This window comes from Ochlerotatus camptorhynchus, unplaced genomic scaffold (assembly GCF_037179485.1).
Source record: "Ochlerotatus camptorhynchus isolate MF236.1 unplaced genomic scaffold, CSIRO-AGI_Acam_v1.1 ptg000232l, whole genome shotgun sequence".
In the NCBI taxonomy this organism is placed as follows: domain Eukaryota; kingdom Metazoa; phylum Arthropoda; class Insecta; order Diptera; family Culicidae; genus Ochlerotatus; species Ochlerotatus camptorhynchus.
In genome coordinates, this window is record NW_027040722.1 from 8,126,422 (window position 1) to 8,144,971 (window position 18,550).

At 37.7% G+C, this 18,550-nt stretch overlaps 2 protein-coding genes across 2 annotated transcripts in view; one reads left to right on the forward strand and one right to left on the reverse strand.

Moving 5' to 3' along the window:
• neur (E3 ubiquitin-protein ligase neur) overlaps positions 1 to 18,550 on the forward strand; it is a 106,746-nt gene that overhangs the window by 48,017 nt on the left and 40,179 nt on the right. The window lies entirely within an intron of this gene.
• Positions 11,513 to 13,072, reverse strand: LOC135704249 (uncharacterized). The gene has a single exon (XM_065225720.1). The coding sequence runs from the start codon at positions 13,070 to 13,072 to the stop codon at positions 11,513 to 11,515; it is 1,560 nt and encodes a 519-aa protein (XP_065081792.1).

The following is an 18,550-nucleotide window of genomic DNA, read 5'->3' on the forward strand; positions in this document are numbered from 1 at the left end:
AGTTCGCTCAAAACTCTTACAGGATTTTTATGAAATGTTCTCAAATTTCCTTTAGAACAGAGTTATTGTCAGAGTTTCTCTAAAATTAATTTGAGATTGTCTCCCAGAGACCGTCTATACAGCATTTCAGAAAATAAAATCGAAGAATTCATCCTAAGATTCGCTTTGAAAAAAACTTACTTAAACTTACTCTTTATATTCTATTTAGAATTAGTCTGAATATTCCTTATAATTTACATGCAATTATCCTCAGAATTATCACACAATTTTGCTCATAACTATCTTGGAGCTCTCCACTAAATTCTTCTGAAAATTCGCTTGGAATTCTCCTCAGAATACCCTTGAAATTCTTCTCGAGATGCTCTTGGAATTAAACTAGGAATTCTCATAAAACTCATTTCAGAATTCCTTTGGAATTCCCAAGTAACCACCAAGCCCGCTAACTACGCTCTTTTTGCAATATAAGGTAAATATAGGATTCCGAACTTTATATCAGTCGTATAGCAGCCTTATATACCAAAAAGGGCGATTAACGGGCTTGTTGGTTACTTGGGTTGTTCCCTCAAAATTCGACTCCCTTGGTTTTTGTTGTGAGGTCCATGAAACTCTCTTCAGAATTCGCATGATATTATCTTTAAATTTCCTAATAATTTCCATCACAATTCTTCTAAGAACTTATTTCGAATATTCATTTGAAATGGACCTGGAATCCGCTTCACAATCGTCATGAATTTTCCAAAATAACTACCTAAATATTCTATTCTGAACGTCTGAAGTCCCAAAACAAATGACTTGGAGTTCTAGTGAAATCTCTCTTAGAGTCCTTAAAAAAATCTATTGTTATTTTTCTCTGAAAAACATTGTTGTTATCTGCAGAATTCATCCTAAAATCTTTTCAAAATCTCATAAAATTTAGTTCATTAAAGTGACTGTATCCTGAAAATATTTTCCGGTCTAGGGGCCTTGCAATTGTTAAAGGTCCAGAATCTTATTTTTCCCGGTTTGTCATCAAAATTCGCGGACTTTTCCCGATTTTTTCCCGGTGATTTCGAATTTGCGCCTTTCTCCCGGTTTTCCTGAATTCCTGGTTCCTGTATAATAAATAAATGATAATTTTTCGAGGCAAATTTATAGGATCGTTAAACCATTATTTGTTTTATTTTAAAGGAGCATGAAAAATGTTCAGGATGGGTTGTGATTGTGAGTTTATAAAATTTCTCGAAGTGGGTCGCAGTCAACAAAATACTGTAACCATTTTTTTTTATCAATAAATGTCACTATTAGTCACTTTTTTATTGCTTTAAAGTCACTATTTGGTCACTATTTTCATTATTTTAGTCACTAAAGTCGCTACTATTATATTAGATATCCACTACCAGCCCTGTACTTGGGACTAAGAAAGTCTACAGTAGTTTTAACAAAGTATTCATATCTGTTAAAAAATTGAAAATTTTAACCAGTTTGACCAGTGAACCGCAAAACTTTTGAACATCTGTAAGTACTCTGAGTACAGATTTCTTCATCTCCGCTTAAATCTTAAGCCAGGTTTACCTACATAGTTAAACTTGGCTTAACACATACGAGCGTCGCTTTTGATTGTTGTTTAAATTATTAGAGACGCAAAATTCAGCTCCGAAACAATTTTGGAAATAATTCCAATATAATTGTGAGTGCATTTTAACGAGAGTTTTGAGAAGAATAATTGGATAAGGATACTATGTCCAATTCTAATAAGAATACAAAATTAGTTGTGGAATGAGCTCTGATGAAAATTCCATTAAAATCCCGTGAACTCCAAAGATGGTATCTGCGGTTAGTTCTTAAATAATTCTGGGGTGATTTCTGAAGATACTTCCAAGAGAACTCTTAAGAGTTCGAAATAAATTCCGAGTAGCATTCCAATAGAATCGAATTTTGAAGGAACAATCTTAAAGGAATTCTGAGAAGATTTTCAAAACTATTTTGTGATGGACTTTTGTTTTGAGAATTCTGAAAAAATACTATGGGAATTCTAAGGAGAATACGAATTGAATTTCCAATTGAATGCAGGGGAGAAGTCCAAGCAGAAATTTATGAAATTCTATAAATAATTCAAATAAATTTAAAATGAATTTATGGAAGGAGCCTTCAGGGAGTTCCTGGAAGAATCAATAAAAAACGAAAATAATCTACATTAACTAATCATGTGTTTCATTCAAAGTGTTTTTTATGTTACTTCATACGCGAAGTTAACGATTTTCAGAGTTGGTTGGAAATGCTATCATGAAGCTTTAGTGTGATGATTTATTAGCTAGAGAATGATCTTTAGAAGAGGGTAGGTGGATAGTTCCGTTAGAGTACGGCAGTATGAAAATTGAATAGAAGTTGAAAATGAGCGAAGGGCCATTAATGCGTCAGTTTTTCAAGATAGACGCACATTTTTGGCTAACCCGTACGATGTACGCGGGAACTTGAAGTATGTCTCCAAGTCCACAGGCAAAAATGTGCGTCCCTCTTTTTACTCATAAACTGACTGCGGCTGTGGAATAGTTCTAGCGACGTTTTCATCACTACCTAAAGCCCCACGTTGCGAGAGCATTTCCAGTCGATGGTGTGTTATAATGCAGTTCTTCTTTACCCAACTATTGTGTTGTTCCTCTCGTCATGACCAACGTGATCATCTCAGAGAGAAAGCAGTAGGGTGACGGAACTATCCACCTACCCTCTTCTAAAGATCATTCTCTAGCTAATAAATCATCACACTAAAGCTTCATGTTAGCATTTCCAACCAACTCTGAAAATCGTTAACTTCGCGTATGAAGTAACATAAAAAACACTTTGAATGTAACAACTCAAGGCGGGAGTAGCCGTCAACAATGCTGATGATGGTACAGCACGCAACAATCACCCTACTGCGTTCTCTCTGAGATGATCACGTTGGTCATGACGAGAGGAACAACACAATAGTTGGGTAAAGAAGAACTGCATTATAACACACCATCGACTGGAAATGCTCTCGCAACGTGGGGCTTTAGGTAGTGATGAAAACGTCGCTAGAACTATTCTACAGCCGCAGTCAGTTTATGAGTAAAAAGAGGGACGCACATTTTTGCCTGTGGACTTGGAGACATACTTCAAGTCCCCGCGTACATCGTACGGGTTAGGCAAAAATGTGCGTCTATCTTGAAAAACTTACGCATTAATGGCCCTTCGCTCATTTTCAACTTCTATTCAATTTTCATACTGCCGTACTCTAACGGAACTATCCACCTACCCTCTTCTAAAGATCATTCTCTAGCTAATAAATCATCACACTAAAGCTTCATGTTAGCATTTCCAACCAACTCTAATCATGTGTTATTACTTCATGCGTGAATTTAACGATTTACATAGTGGAGATGCCTAACGTCAAATATCAGACTTAAAGTGTTCACATCAGATGGCGCCTTGAGTGTGAAACAATCGATAGAACTGTTTCCGCACATCGGAGGTACATGAGCAAATCGGCGATCATCCATTTTGCCAGTGGTGGCAGGGGGAAAAACCCCTCACCATCCCTCATTAACGGTTGAGCTTGGTAAAGGAGATGCTCTACCCGATCCGTACCTTCCTCAAAATTGTCCTTTCTTCGCTTTCTACTTTCTATATACAAATTTCTCACTGCCGTACTATAACGGAGCTATCAACTCTTTACTTTCATCTCCTTATCTATCGTATAAAATGTCCACTTTAATTCTGATATTTGATGTTAAGCATTTCCAACTACGAAAATAATCTATTTCTAAGAATTTTGTTGATTGTTCTGCAAAGAATTTCAAGAATGCAATATTATTTTTGTAAAAGCTTATTTGCCTCTAACTTTTAGAAAAGGGGAATTATTTTAAGCTATCTAACTAGATATATTAAAATTTTAAAGATTTCGAACGCAGATTCAAATTCAAGATCATAAAAAATGGAAATTACTATTTGCTAGTCATCATGTATAACAGCAAAAGTTAATTATTCAAATCACTTCAAATGCTCTTCACAGGAGATTCAATTAAATTAGAGGAATTTATGTAATTTGATTTCAAGTTCCATGACATAAAAAGTTTAGTTCGTATTTGAATTTCTAAGTTACCATATTAATGGTTACTTATTAAGTATTTACAAGTCACTATTTGGTCACTATTTCCGTTATTTTAGTAACTAAAGTCACTACTACTATATCGCATTAGCACTACCAGCCCTGTAGTAGGCAAAGATAACAAATTAAAAAAAAAATGCCCGGAATTGTGAACTAAATGTCCGGATGTCAAGCCTTTACTGTATGAAGCATACCGTTTTGTACTCTTAATTATAGTTTGCAAAACAAATTATCGGGTTTAAATGAAAAATGCGATGTACTCCACTTTTTAATTTTTTTTTGAGCATTCCGTATGTTTTATGGATAAAATTTTATTTTTAACGTATTAGCGCCATTAAAGGATCTGTTTCAAATTGTCATTGGACCAACGATTTCTGGTATAAACAAAATTAAAGTATATAAATCCATCTGCAAGTCATAACTATCGTTCTTATTTCCCAGCTTCAGCTGCCGTGACAAAATAGTATGATTTTCTATAATCTTTTCTCTGTTCCCACCAGGAATGAAGCACAGCTCACCCTTGGAAAACTATTTCTTCCCACGTAAAACTGCATCCTAATTAACAGACTTCTCCGTTGCCAGATGTCAGCGCTAATTCGGTGCTAGTTCTACTCATCTACCTTCTCTCATCACATGCTTCCCATTCATCACATACGAACGACGAACGAAAGTCCTATGATTCCAAATTAATGCTCGTAAAGGAAAGACAAATCTTCTTCTGCTTCCATCAATTCCACCGGTTTTTTCCCTATCCCACACCCATGCGACGTTCGGTCCCCGTTCATTAAAATCGTTTCCTGTCTAAAATTTGAAACTACCCGAGGAAGAAAAAATCGGAAGTATTTCCTTTCCGAATCTCCACCCCCGGTCTCACCGATTCTGCTTCGCGTTCGCTCTTCCTTGAATATCCTGTCCGGGTCATCCAGCAGCCAGGCAGGAACCCTCTCGCGCGTTTATTGACCCTTGGAACGTTGAACTACGGGTAGATCTGCGCTTTGTGCGTATTTGTTGACTTGGTAAGTTTATTTTCGTTCGCATTTACTGCAGCTTCTGCAACTCTGGAAGAACGGAAAAATGCATTTACTCATTTGAAATTGGTGTTTACGGTGGAAATTACCTCCGCAGTGCGTAGCAGCAGATAGGATTTTAGTGAAAACATCTGGTCGTAGTTCGCTGCTTTATGACGACTGCAACGACACGATGAGATGAGGGGAATTTCCTTGTTCTCTAGTTTTAGATTTGCCATTTATCATGGCACTCTAGCAGTTGTTTCTGGGAAGAAGAGAATCCATCACAAAAAGGAACCCAAAGCTATGGATGCAAATGTTATTCTTCTAAAGTGAGTAAGCGCGCACATTTTTCTTTGCATTGCAATGCCCAACAACAGGGTGCGAGAAATCCGAAGGGGAGCGCCGTAATGAGATGCAAACACATCTGGCGTTAAGACTTTTGCATCCACGTTATAGGTTGGGTTTGTACAGGAGGTAATTAGAAACAGGATAGAACGGTGCAAACCAAAAAGGAGGCGCAGTCCTTGCCGTGTTTATTGCACACCGTTGTTGCAGCTATTTTTGCTATCCCGGAAAGACCGTCCGGAGGTGTTATTATCCTTGATGTATGTTTTCACCACCGGACGAAGGATAAGCCCCAGCTGTGGCGCAGTAGAATTTGCATATCCTCTAATTATCCAATCGATAACCTCCCGGGTGATGGTTCTTGTTGAGAACATTTTCGTCAACCGGGCTGCCTGGAAAAAGTTGCTGCTTAAAATTAGTACCATTTAATAATGTTCAAATTCCTGGAAGCAAAAGAGCGCCAGATGATGGGCAACTACATATATCTTCGTTGGGTCGTTTGAAGCATGGGAAAAAATTCGTAAAATCGTGGAAGTGATAGAAACAAAAATATATGTATTCCAATGCACGTTCAGGTAAATATGCTTGGGTTATAAATATTTGTTGGGAAACAGTGAGTTTTCCTCCCTATTCAGCTACATCAGATTTCTGCTTTATTGTCACACCGGTAAATGAACGATGTGCTCTGGTTGATGGGTAAAATCTAAAAATAATATTGCAGCATCAATGTTAAAGTACATGGCGACGTAGAATGGAAAAAAAAAATGAATCCGGGTGAATTTCAAAGCCCTGATTTTTTTCATTGGGAAATTGAACCTGAAAAAAAGGACGGATAGAGAAAAACCAACGCACTTTGAATTGAAAGTTGAATAAAACATATTTTTCGGTTCTCGTGCCTGTGCAGTGTTCAGAGTGGAGAACAATTGCAATTTTAAAAAGCTGCGAAGGGTGGATATAAGCGACTAAGGAGATTGATTTTTAAAGTTTGGCGAACCTTGGTGGAATATGGCACGAGAAAAGGTCAGTTTTTTTGTGGATTGATGTATTGTTTATTTTTTATATCGTCCTGTAGAATCGTCAATGTTCATCACACATATTAATTATGTCGAAAAGTTTATGTAGTATTTCAAACAATAAATTAAATGTCTGGATTGATCTGGAGTCTGGCATTATAACAAAGAATATGTTTAGTAAATATGAATTAAATAATAAAACCAATAAATTAATAATTAATTAATAAAAAAAAAGTAAAAATCATGCAAGCTCTACTAGTAGAAGTTTTCCGAAATTGATTCGGATAAAACATTCCGTAATTGCCATAATGATAATAGGATCTTGTTATTCTGCATACTCTGATACACGAAAACGGTTAATACATCACGTGTGGATATGGATTCTTAAATTCTCTGTACATGCACAAGATTCCCTTAAAATTGGACTCAAACGAATCGTAACATCGGAAAAGATTAAATCTATAGGGGGTTATTCCGAGAGTCAAAGTTACTTTTACTTAACCCCAATACATAATTTTTAGTCTGGCGTGAGAATGCGAAGCCAAAAAGAAAAATAAGAAAAACGTGTATTGATCATTGCATTGAATTTTGAAACATTTGATAAATTTTAATGCAGGAACAGTTTGAATTCCAGGCCAGGGCCGAGGGACTTTGAGTCAAGTGAACCTCCAGGTCAGATTCTAGTATATCCGAATATGCTTTGCAGGTTCCCATTTCATGGGCACATTTTTACAATGAACGCTCCCTAAGAGTGATTGGCCCTGTTTGTTTATCGTCTATAATTTAAAGAATAATACCGAAATACTTCATTTATTGGAACATCTGGCCTTATTTACTCATATAAATTCAAAAATGGTTCAATGGTCTATAAAAGGGAAGTTCTGAGTAGTTAATTTATAATATTTAGCCTATATACACAAAACATGCGATAGGACTGTCCGTTGTTGATTTTTTTTTGTCAAGGTTCTGATCATTTCTGGATGTGCACTATCGACCGAGGGTATCTGGCCAAAAGGCCAAAAGAATTGCCCAGACTTAAATAAATTCAGCAAATTATTTATTTATTTTTTTCCTTTATTTAACGTCGGTCTCTGTTCCGCAATCTAGTGCCAATCACCGACGGACATCGATTGCCATTCATTGACGGCAATCGAATGTGCAGGAAGGCAGCTTCCACACATGCGTAGGATATCGCTCCCATTCACAACACACATGGGCCGGGACCAACGGCTTTTTTTTTTTTTTTTTTTTTTTTGTTGGGATTTGAACCACTGCGACCATTAAGCTGATCTATTGTGGTATACCCCTGTTTAGTATCGCATCTGTTCAGGACGACGAGTTACCATTTAGGGTAACTGCCGTTGTTGCCTGATAATGCAGAGTTCCCCAATCTGGTATCATTCTTAGAATGAATTCAACCACCATTTTGGGATTTTTTAACCAAATCTCAGAAGGACTTAGTATGCTTTTGTTGAAATGTTGTCTTCTGCGCACGAATAGTGCCGAACATTCGCAGAGTAAATGTTGAGAGGTCTCTGTCTCACAGTCACAAAACCTACAGATATCTGTTTGACTTCGATTTATCTTTTTCAAATGATATCTAGCGGGACAGTGTCCCGTAAGTAGCCCAATAAGTATGTTTAGTGATTTTTTATTTAAATTTAGTATTTTTTCCGTAATTCCTTTGTTTGGAGTAATAAACAATTTGGATTGCCTTGAAGTATTCGTAGCAGCCCAATTTGACTGTATCATATTGTCTTCCCATTTTTTCATTTCCATTTGTATTACACATTTAGATACCCCACATAAAGGTTCTGGTCCTATAAATTGGACATTTGAGCCTTGTCTAGCGAGTAAATCGGCTTTTTCGTTTCCTTCGATTCCGCAATGGCCTGGTACCCAGTACAGATAAACCTGGTTTTTGACTGCCAGTTGCTTCAGAAGTATTATGCATTCCCACACCAGTTTTGATTGGCATGTGAAAGATTGTAGTGCATTCAATGCTGCCTGGCTATCTGAAAGTATGCAGATTCGCGTGTGTCGATAATTCCTTTTTTGACAAATATATGCACACTCTAAGATAGCGTAAATTTCTGCAAGAAAAACAGTTGTCCATCTTCCCATTGGTATTGAAACGTTAAGCCCCGGGCCTGTGATCCCAGCTCCAGTGCTATCATTCATTTTTGAACCATCTGTGTAGAAAATTATTGATCCTGGTGGAATTATTGGCCCTCCTGATTCCCATATTTCGCGGTTAGATTTAACTACTTTATACGGTATACCTAGGTTTAACCTTTTTTCCATCCAGTCTTCGTTCATTACTACTAATGGATTAATGAGAAAATCTTTCAGTATACTAAGGTGCCCTGAAAGATTGCCTTCAAGATAGACGTTTGTTCTGCGTAGCCTTAGTGCACTCTTTCCAGCTTCCATTTGCACGTATTGATGCAGTGGCAGCATATTGAGAGCTGCCTCCATGGCCTTTGATGGCGTGCTGTGCATTGCTCCTGTTATGGCCATGCAGGCCAAACGTTGAAATTTTTCTAGCTTTTTCTGGGTCACGCTTTGCTTTGTTTTAGGCCACCAAACCAATGAAGCGTATACTATTCTAGGTCTTACAATAACCGTGTAGATCCAATGTATCATTTTAGGGTTAAGTCCCCATTTTTTTCCAAATGTTTTTTTACTAACCCAGAGAGCATTCGTTGCTTTTCTTATTACCTGCTCTAAGTGTAAGTTCCAATTAAGTTTATCATCTAGAATGACTCCCAGATACTTTACGTTTGACGAGTATTTTATAATAGATCCATCAATTGACAAACTTTTGAGTGTTACTTGTCTTCTGCGAGTGAACGGGACCAAAACTGTTTTGGATGGGTTTATATTTAACCCTTCATTTTGGCACCACTGAAATGTGCAGTTCAATGCAGATTGCATTCTATCTGTGATGATGTGATCAAATTTTCCACGAACTATTATGACCACGTCATCAGCAAACCCGATAACTTCGAAGCCTTCTTCCACTAGTTTATTGAGAAGATCATCAACAACAAGTGACCATAATAAGGGTGACAATACACCTCCTTGAGGACACCCCCTAGTGGTCTTTATTGTTATTGATGATTCTCCCAAGTCAGCCGATACTTCTCTATTATTCAGCATTTTCATAATCCAAATTATAATGCAAGGATCGACGTTCCTTTTTTCCATTGAGTTTTTTATAGATTTGTAAGATGTATTATCAAAAGCGCCCTCTACATCGAGAAATGCTGCGAGAACAATTTCTTTTTTGTCAAGAGTATTTTCTACTTTTGTAACTAGTTTATGTAAAGCTGTGACTGTAGATTTGTTTGATTGATAAGCAAATTGAGATCTGTTAAGAGGGCTCGTTTGCAAACATTTTGATTTTATATACTCGTCTATTATCTTTTCCATGATTTTAAGCATGGTAGATGTTAGACTTATTGGTCTGAACGATTTTGGATTTGTTTTGTCTCTTTTGCCTGCTTTAGGAATAAAGACAACACGAACGTGGGTCCATATTTTTGGTATATGACCAAGCACTAAACTAGCTTTAAAAATATTAGTTAAGGAATCAAGTAGTACTTCTCCACCTTTCTGAAGAAATGCAGGAAAGATACCATCTTTTCCAGAAGATTTGAATAATTCGAAGGAGTTCACTGCCCACTCAACCTTAGTTCGTGTGAAGATGGTATTAAGTACGGCTGAATTAACGGTCGTAGTCCCGGATGGCCTACAATTCTCTTCTGTACCTACTACATTATCACTCGACACCAAATTTGATCCTGGGAAATGAGTTTTCATCATTATTTCAAGGGTTTCTTTTGTATCAATAGTAAAATTACCATTTGTTTTCTTTAAATTTCCAAGACCATTTGAATGGTCCTTAGAAAGTACTTTTTGTAGTTTGGCTACATCTGGAGTTTTCTCAATGTTTTCACAGTGAGACTTCCAGGTTCTTCTGCGTGATTTCCTTAATTCTTTATTGTATGCGGTAAGGGCCTTTTTATATTGGTCCCACTGTCCAGAAACTTTTACTCGATTGAAAAGTTTCCGAGTTGTTTTCCTTAGCTTATTCAAAGTTCTATTCCACCAAGGAACATCTCTGTTTGAGAGTTCTTCCTTGACTGGACAGCTCGCTTCATACGCCTGTATGATTTTTCCAGTGATATTTTCTGCTGCTTTGTCCAGTTGTCTGATTGATTCTATTTTATCGTCCAATTTTATATCTACAGATCGCATTTTCAACTCGTAACTTTCCCAGTTGGTAATCCTAGGATTTCTGTAGGCTACTTTGAATAATTCACCAGCATTGTACTCAAACACTATATGTTTGTGGTCAGATAAAGATTGTTCATCTGAGACATGCCAGTTTCTAATATTTGTCGAAAGCATAGGACTACAAATTGTCAAGTCCAATACTTCTTGTCTTCTTTTTGTTGTAAATGTAGGTTGATCTCCTTTGTTACATATATCGATGTTATTCGAAGATATGTATTCAAAGAGGTCTTCACCTCTTTTATTAGTATCGGTGCTTCCCCAAGTTATGTGATGGGAATTTGCATCACATCCAATGATGAAGTGTTTGTTGTTCTTTTTGCAGAAGTTAGTGAAGGCTGCTAATTCGGGTGGAGGAACTGTATCCACATCCCCAGGGAAGTAAGCCGAAGCTATGTAGGCTTCAGTTTTTCCCCGGGTTGTGGGAATTTCCATTCGAATTGCAACTAAATCTTTGGTAATATATTGTGTTATAGGTACGAATTTGATCCCCCCTTTTATTAAAATCGCTGTCCGAGGTTTTGGATTGCTTTCATCATAAATTAGCTTACCTGCCTGTGTGCCTATTCCAAGAACTCGGTGTTTATGAGCCCACGGCTCTTGTATTAGCGCCACGGTTATATTTTCCTTCACGAATCTTCGACAAAGGACTCCGGTTGCCCCTTTGGCATGATGAAGATTTATTTGAATAAATTTTAAGTTAGTACTCATTTTTAATTTTTTTTTTTTTTTTTTTTTTTTTACTGCTTCTGGTTCTTTGATGACCCAGAGAATTTACGGTCCTGTAGAGGCCCAGAACTATCTCGGCCCTTTGGATGCCCAGATATGTTCCGGTCCTTTAGAGACTCAGAGTAATTCCGGTCCTTTGAAAGCCCAGATGACTTACGGTTCTGTGGAGGCCTAGAATCATTTCGGCCCTTTGCATGCCCAGATATATTCCGGTCCTTTAGAGACCCAGAAAAAATCCAGTCCTTTGAAGGCCCAGAAAGATTCTGGTCTTTAGGAGGCCCAGAAATTATCTGGTCATTTGGAGGCCCACATGGGTTCCTGTCCATCGGATGCCCAGAGTGATTCAAGTCCTTGGAGTTTTCTTGAAGGTTTTGATCAGGATTTTGGTTGGTTTTGGAGGACATTACTCCTGGCAAGTTTCCGTCAGTTCCACTTGTTCCCGGGACACTAAGATCGTCTTTGTTCCCAGAATTCTGGCAACTTTCCGGCTTCTTGCCTTTGAGATCGTCACTCGAATCAACCATCCCCTCTGAATCGGGTTTGTACATACCTTTTTTCCGTAGAGTTGTTTGCCCAAACTTGAAGTTGATGAGGAAATTACATGCTTTAAAATGTTGCATGGACGCCTCATCCACAGTGAAGAACCACTCAACGTGTTTCTCATAGAGAGTGTTACGTTGAATTATCCTCCATTTGTTGGTGCTCAAGCCATCGTTTTGGCTCTCTATGAAAACCCGGATAGTGTCATTATCGTCGTTCACGCTTTGAGGGAAAAAGCCAATCATCACGTCTAATCTTGGGATGTCGTCCGCGTCGATTACCGTTAGTTCCACGCCTTCCCATGGAGTAAGCATAGGAACTACAGAATCTAGCCAATCCGCCGTTTCCGTGTCTTGGCAATTAATCACTAGATGTCCAGTTCGTTGCCAACAGTTGATGAATTTCGGTTTGAAGGACTCTCTTCTTTGCTGTGTGACCTTTTGAAGTATGGCCTCCTGCACGACGTACATCTGTTCCATCGTCAATTGGATTTGTGGATAGTTCTTTGGCATAATTCCTACCCTTACCCATTTGGCCACGTCACTGTAGGTCGGATTTTGACCAACTGATTGCTCTTGCCTAATATTTTCCATCCTTTTATTCACAGACGTGTGAACCTGCCCCTTTTGCTTTTTGGGGATAGGTTTTCCGTCACTGTTGTTACTGCTGTTGATATTCCTTGGTCTCTTCGGTGTAGACACATTTGGGGGCAATAGTACCATCGAAAGCGCTTCCTCTCGACCATGCCCACTCAGCAGCAATTTCTTGAACCGCTTCTTTTTCGCTCCACTTAGCTTTGGCTTCAAGACTGGCCTTGACTCACTTTGTTGTTGTTCATTTCGTATCTCCTTAATGGTGACATTCACTCCGTCGTCTTCATCTTCAGAGTTCAGAATGGAAGACGAGACAGATCCCCCACTTCCAACATTATCCATCGAGACACTTTGCAGAAGATCATCTTCTTTGTGTGTATCTTCTGTTTCCATATTTTCGGTAGCTGCCTGCTTAATGGATTCTTCGTTCAAATCCATGATTCCGCACAACAAACTGTATTCAGTTTCGTATTTTTGTTTTTTGTTTAAAAACAAAAAAAAAATTCAAGAAAATTTCCCTTCTGGCACACCGCGCACTATTTGAGTGACTCGCAAATTTTCTCTCCACGTATCGGAGTATAGCTCGATGACACTTATTCGATCTTTCCTTTTGTACAATAGATCATCACTGGCACTCAACACGCGGTCGTCTGCCGTCACTTTTCGGTTATCTTTAACTCCCCGCTCTTCACTACTTGCTATCTCCTTTCTTCACTTCTACTATTATTAACACTTCTATTATATTCTGCCAGCAACAGGTGCACTTTTTCACGCTGTTTTTCACGTGAAACACTGCACTATTCTGCTGTACTCCACTTGATCTATGCACTACGGCACTTAAAGTTGATTTTCACGATAACTTTACCCCTGAAAGGGATCACTTTCAAGTATATTTTTTAGAAAACTAAGAGCTTCTATAGCCAACTAGGCGGTTGCCATACTCTCAGCACTCACTCAGAAATCCAACCAACGGCTTTACTTCCCTTCCGAAGGAACACGTGACCAGAGATTTTATGCCTCAGAAAAATCCCACCGACCTCGGCTGGGATTGAACCCAGACCCATTGGGGTGTTAGAAAGCAGTCACGCTTACCACTACACCACCGGCGCCGGCCAGCAAATTATGATAACATTAGAAATAGATTGAACATTGTCGATTGGCAAGCAGTTGACGTATTCTACAATGTGTCGTTTGAAATAATACTTGAAGAAGTGCCAACTACAAGAAGAAGACGTCAGAGTGCTGGTACAACAGGGAACTAAAAAAATTAAAAAAATCGAGAGCAAACAGCGCACAAATTTTATAAAAAATATAATAGTGAAGAAACTTTGGCATACTATTTAGACATTTGCGATCAGTTAAATTTGGCCGTGAATATGGCATTTGAGGAGTATAATTTAAAAACTGAACTTGAAATAAAATCTTGTCCTAAGAACATCTTCAATTATGTGAAAACCAAATTAAAATCTGATAATTTCCCATCAAAGATGCATTTGAACGATAGGGTAGGTAAGAACTCGAATGATATATGCAATTTGTTTGCAAGTTTCTTACAAGAAATCTATACTACGTTTTCAGAAGAGGACCGTGACCGTGAATATTTTGGATCTTTTCCAGAATTTTCAAGTGACATCAGCGTAAGTCAAACCAAGGGTCATGATATCTCAAAGGGTTTAACCTTTAAACAATTTAGATTTATCTAAAGGTCCTGGCCCTGACGGTGCTCCGCCAGATTTAATGAAAACTTTTGCAACTGAACTTACTGCTCCATTATTTTGGATTTTCAATATGTCACTGGAATCCGGAAACTTCCTTAACATATGGAAAAACTTGTTTTTAGTGCCTATCTTTAAATCGGGCAAAATATTTGACATACGTAATTATCGTGGTATAGCTATTATCTCTTGCATTCCGAAACTTTTCGAGGCGATTTTTTTTCCCTTGATTTGTTTTCCGTCGATCTTGTTTTCCGTACTGAGCACCAATGCTACCGACGCCAGGGAGACAGCTCCCACACCTGGACCCTACCTATCGACCCATCAACTCATGAACCGGGGACCAACGGCTTTACTTCCCTTCCGAAGGAAGACGTGATCAGAGATGTTATGCCTCAGAGCTTCGAGGCGATTGTAAATGAACAACTATTTCTTCAAATTAAAAACAGTATAACTACTATGCAACATGGCTTCTTTAAAGGCCGTTCAACAACTACGAATTTGCTTGAGTTAATTAATTATTCCTTGATTGAATGCAATGGATAACGGAAACCATGTAGAAGTGTTGTATACAGATTTCAGCAAAGCGTTTGATCGAATTGACATACCCATGCTTCTTTTTGAACTTCGAAAAATGGGAATTCATTACGCACTTCTCAAGTGGCTTGAATCATATTTAACTGACCGCCATCAAATAGTGAAATACAAAGGAAAGACATCAACTCCCGTTGTTGTCACTTCAGGAGCTCCTCAAGGCTCCCATTTAGGACCGCTTTTATTTATTCTCTTCGTCAATGACATATCTTTCGGTATTAAGAAATTGAAAGTTTTAATATATGCTGACGACATTAAACTTTTTTTTTGGAAATAAAAGATGCCAAAGACATACACATTCAAAGAGATTCCATACTTGGTGTCATAAAAGCCTGCTACAATTAAATATAAAAAAAATGTAACTTATTTACCATTAGTAGAAAACGAATCCTACCCGATATAACAATCACATTAGGGAACCAAAACGTAGAAAAGTGTGATAGAGTCAGGGATCTAGTTGTTATTTTGGACTCAAAATTTACTTTCACCGATCATCATAACACAATTATTAACAGAGCTAACAACATGCTTGGTTTCATAAAACGTTTCTGCTATAACTTTCACGATCCGTACTCGATAAAAACATTGTACATTGCTTATGTAAGGCCGATATTAGAATATTGCAGCATAGTTTGGTCTCCTTTTTCAATCACACACGAAGAAAGAATAGAGTCCGTTCAAAAGCAGTTTCTATTGTATGCACTCCGGAAGTTAGGTTAGACTGTATTTCCTCTGTCATCTTACACAGCTCGGTGTATGCTCATAAATATCCAAACATTAAAAGAGCGTCGTGAATTTGCTATGATTTCATTCGTAAACGATATCGTATCACATCGCATTGATTCAATAGAACTATTGTCATCCTTAAATTTATATACACCATCTAGGCATTTACGAAATAGAAATATATTTGCTACAAATCGTCATCGTACGAATTATGCCAAATTTGGCCAAATTAGAAACACTGCGATAACATTGACTTTACAATGTCAATGACAAAAACCAAATTAAAGCAATATTTTAATTCCTCGCATAACGTCAGCTAGAAGTGTTTTTTTTAATTAGTTTTCAAGACATATTATAAAAAAAAAATAACAAAGACAAAATTGTAAAAATAGCACTTAAGACAACAATTGTAAAACGGTCTACAGTGATTGAAGACAAATAAATAAATAAATAAATTTAAACGAGCTTCCTTACACAGTTACGTTTTAAGATTTTAAACACTTAGACATTTTTTCTGACTATTTAGAAGTTGGAAATTTATCCATGTCCGGAATATTTTAAAATAAAACTACATGAGTCTTGAAAATTTGTCTTAATCCAGGATCAAAAATTTTCCCAACAAACCTCAAAATTTATTCTTTTATTTAATTTTACCAAATCTGAATCTTGATTAATTCTTTATGTCCAATATCTCGAAACAAAGACTAAAGATATTTAGAATGGCTGGAAGGAATAATTATTCGTCCCTATCAATTCAGTAATGCAAAGAAGCCTGCGATAAAACCAAAGATATCTAATTGACAAGATATCCCACTAATCAATTCCTCATACAAGGCATATAATTACCACCCGTGTGTGATCGCAGTGCCATCTGTTGAGTGCACATTGAAACTGTTGAGAGTTCCCCGCCAATTTCACCACCTGGGCTCAATAACTGACAGGTGTCAGCATGATAGATGTCAACGCGGACGTTGATGATCAGCCGAGGAAAGAGGACGATATCATCCTCGAAGTCATCATCATTATATTGCGGTAGCAAGATTCTTACTTGTTTGTGATTGTTCCGATTTTCAATCATTACCACTTTATACGCAACAGAAAAGAGAAATGAGAAAACAATCACTCATCCAAGCGCGCATCATGTGTTTGTAATATGTTTTGCTTTCGAGTGAAAGAGTTTTCAATATACCACCGGTATCAGTAAGATGCAAATCTCTAATAGTAATTGATGATTTGCGGAGCTGGTGTTCAAAAGAATCTTAATAAGCATAGAAGTAAACATGGGAAAAGCATTCACTCTCTCTAAAGAATTATTCCATTGGAAATGCGTGTTTTCTTCCAACGCTGCAGTTCATCGTTGTCTCGTCACAAACCGTTTGGCGCTGTTATGTGTCTCTAAAAAATCCAAAGAGTGAAGGGGGTCTGGATAAAACCCACGGTCTTCTGCTCAGTAATCAAAAATGGTTAGACTAGACAACTGAGCCCCTGGCATAACATTACATTACATAACCAACGACAATTGTTAATGTCCGGTGGCATGAAGCTATTCAAATGAAATGATGTCCTGTATCAAGCAAATGTCATATTTAACCGAGAAAACATTTTTTTTCGCCATTTCAACCGAGTTTTATTTCACTAACGATTGTCTACGTACCGGCGACGATGGTCACAAAATGAGCATGAGCATTGACGACCATACAACTGAATTCAGTAGCTTCTACTCCGTGATAGCAAAATTCGCACAAAGAACCATGTAAATGGGGCTTGGGATTAGCAATCCGATAAATCATTAATTTTCAGGTCAATAACGGCACCGACCACGTCCCTACGGCCGTCGGAGAGAAAGGATTGTTAATTCAACACCCGTTGCTACTAGAGACCGAGTTTACCTCTGCATCTCTGAAAGCGATACGAACTTTTAAAGCATGGTTTGAGCAAACGACGTGACCCTATCAACCCAGTAATGCAAAAAGGCTTGGGTTCTAACCCACGGTCTTGTGCTCAGTAAGTAAAAACGGCCACTCAAAGGCCCCCTAGCCAGTGCTGGTAAAAATCATTCCTTCTACACTCAACTTAGCTGAAAATGAAGACAACCTTAACAGAGAGACCAACTACCTGCATGAATTTGATTTTTGACATAAACGCATTCGCTTGATCATCCTCTGAGTATCGAAGTCAACATTTGTTTTCCTTCATTTGTGGTTGGAAGTTTATTATCGCCTGTGTTGTAGTCAATAACAATATTCATCTTAGTTGGGATGATTTTGAGGATCAAATGCAAAATGATTATTTTCATATTACACAAGTACAGCGATGTAGAACGTGTTGTGTTGGTTTTTATACACAGATTGATGGAAAATTATTGCCTCGTGCTGAATTGATGATAATATCGAGGTTTTATACCCTGGACAGACTATGGCTTATATCATGTAATATAGGCTGGCTTGCAATGAGCACTCATACATCTAGTTTTCACTGGAAATCCTATATATGAGTGCTCATTGCAAGCCAACCTATATTACATGATATAAGCCATAGTCTGTCCGGGGTATTAGGCTCTGAAATCGACAATATTCAAAATAATCATTTTGCTCAAAATGAATTTGATTATTTTGCTTTTGAGGGTCACTTCTGATTTTGACAATTTTGGGTTGGATAAACAAGCAGTGGTGAATATCAACAAACGCGGATTCGTTGATGTATAATGAACTCATTTGTTCGTTTCGCTCGTACTTCACAGCGAAGATATTCAAAACGAACTCAATTCATCTACACTGGGTTGAAGCGCTACTCCTTGCGTGTGATGGTAAATGATACAAACAGACACTGCCCCTAGCCATTTACATCACAAGCTACTACCGACGATATATCAAACCCGAAT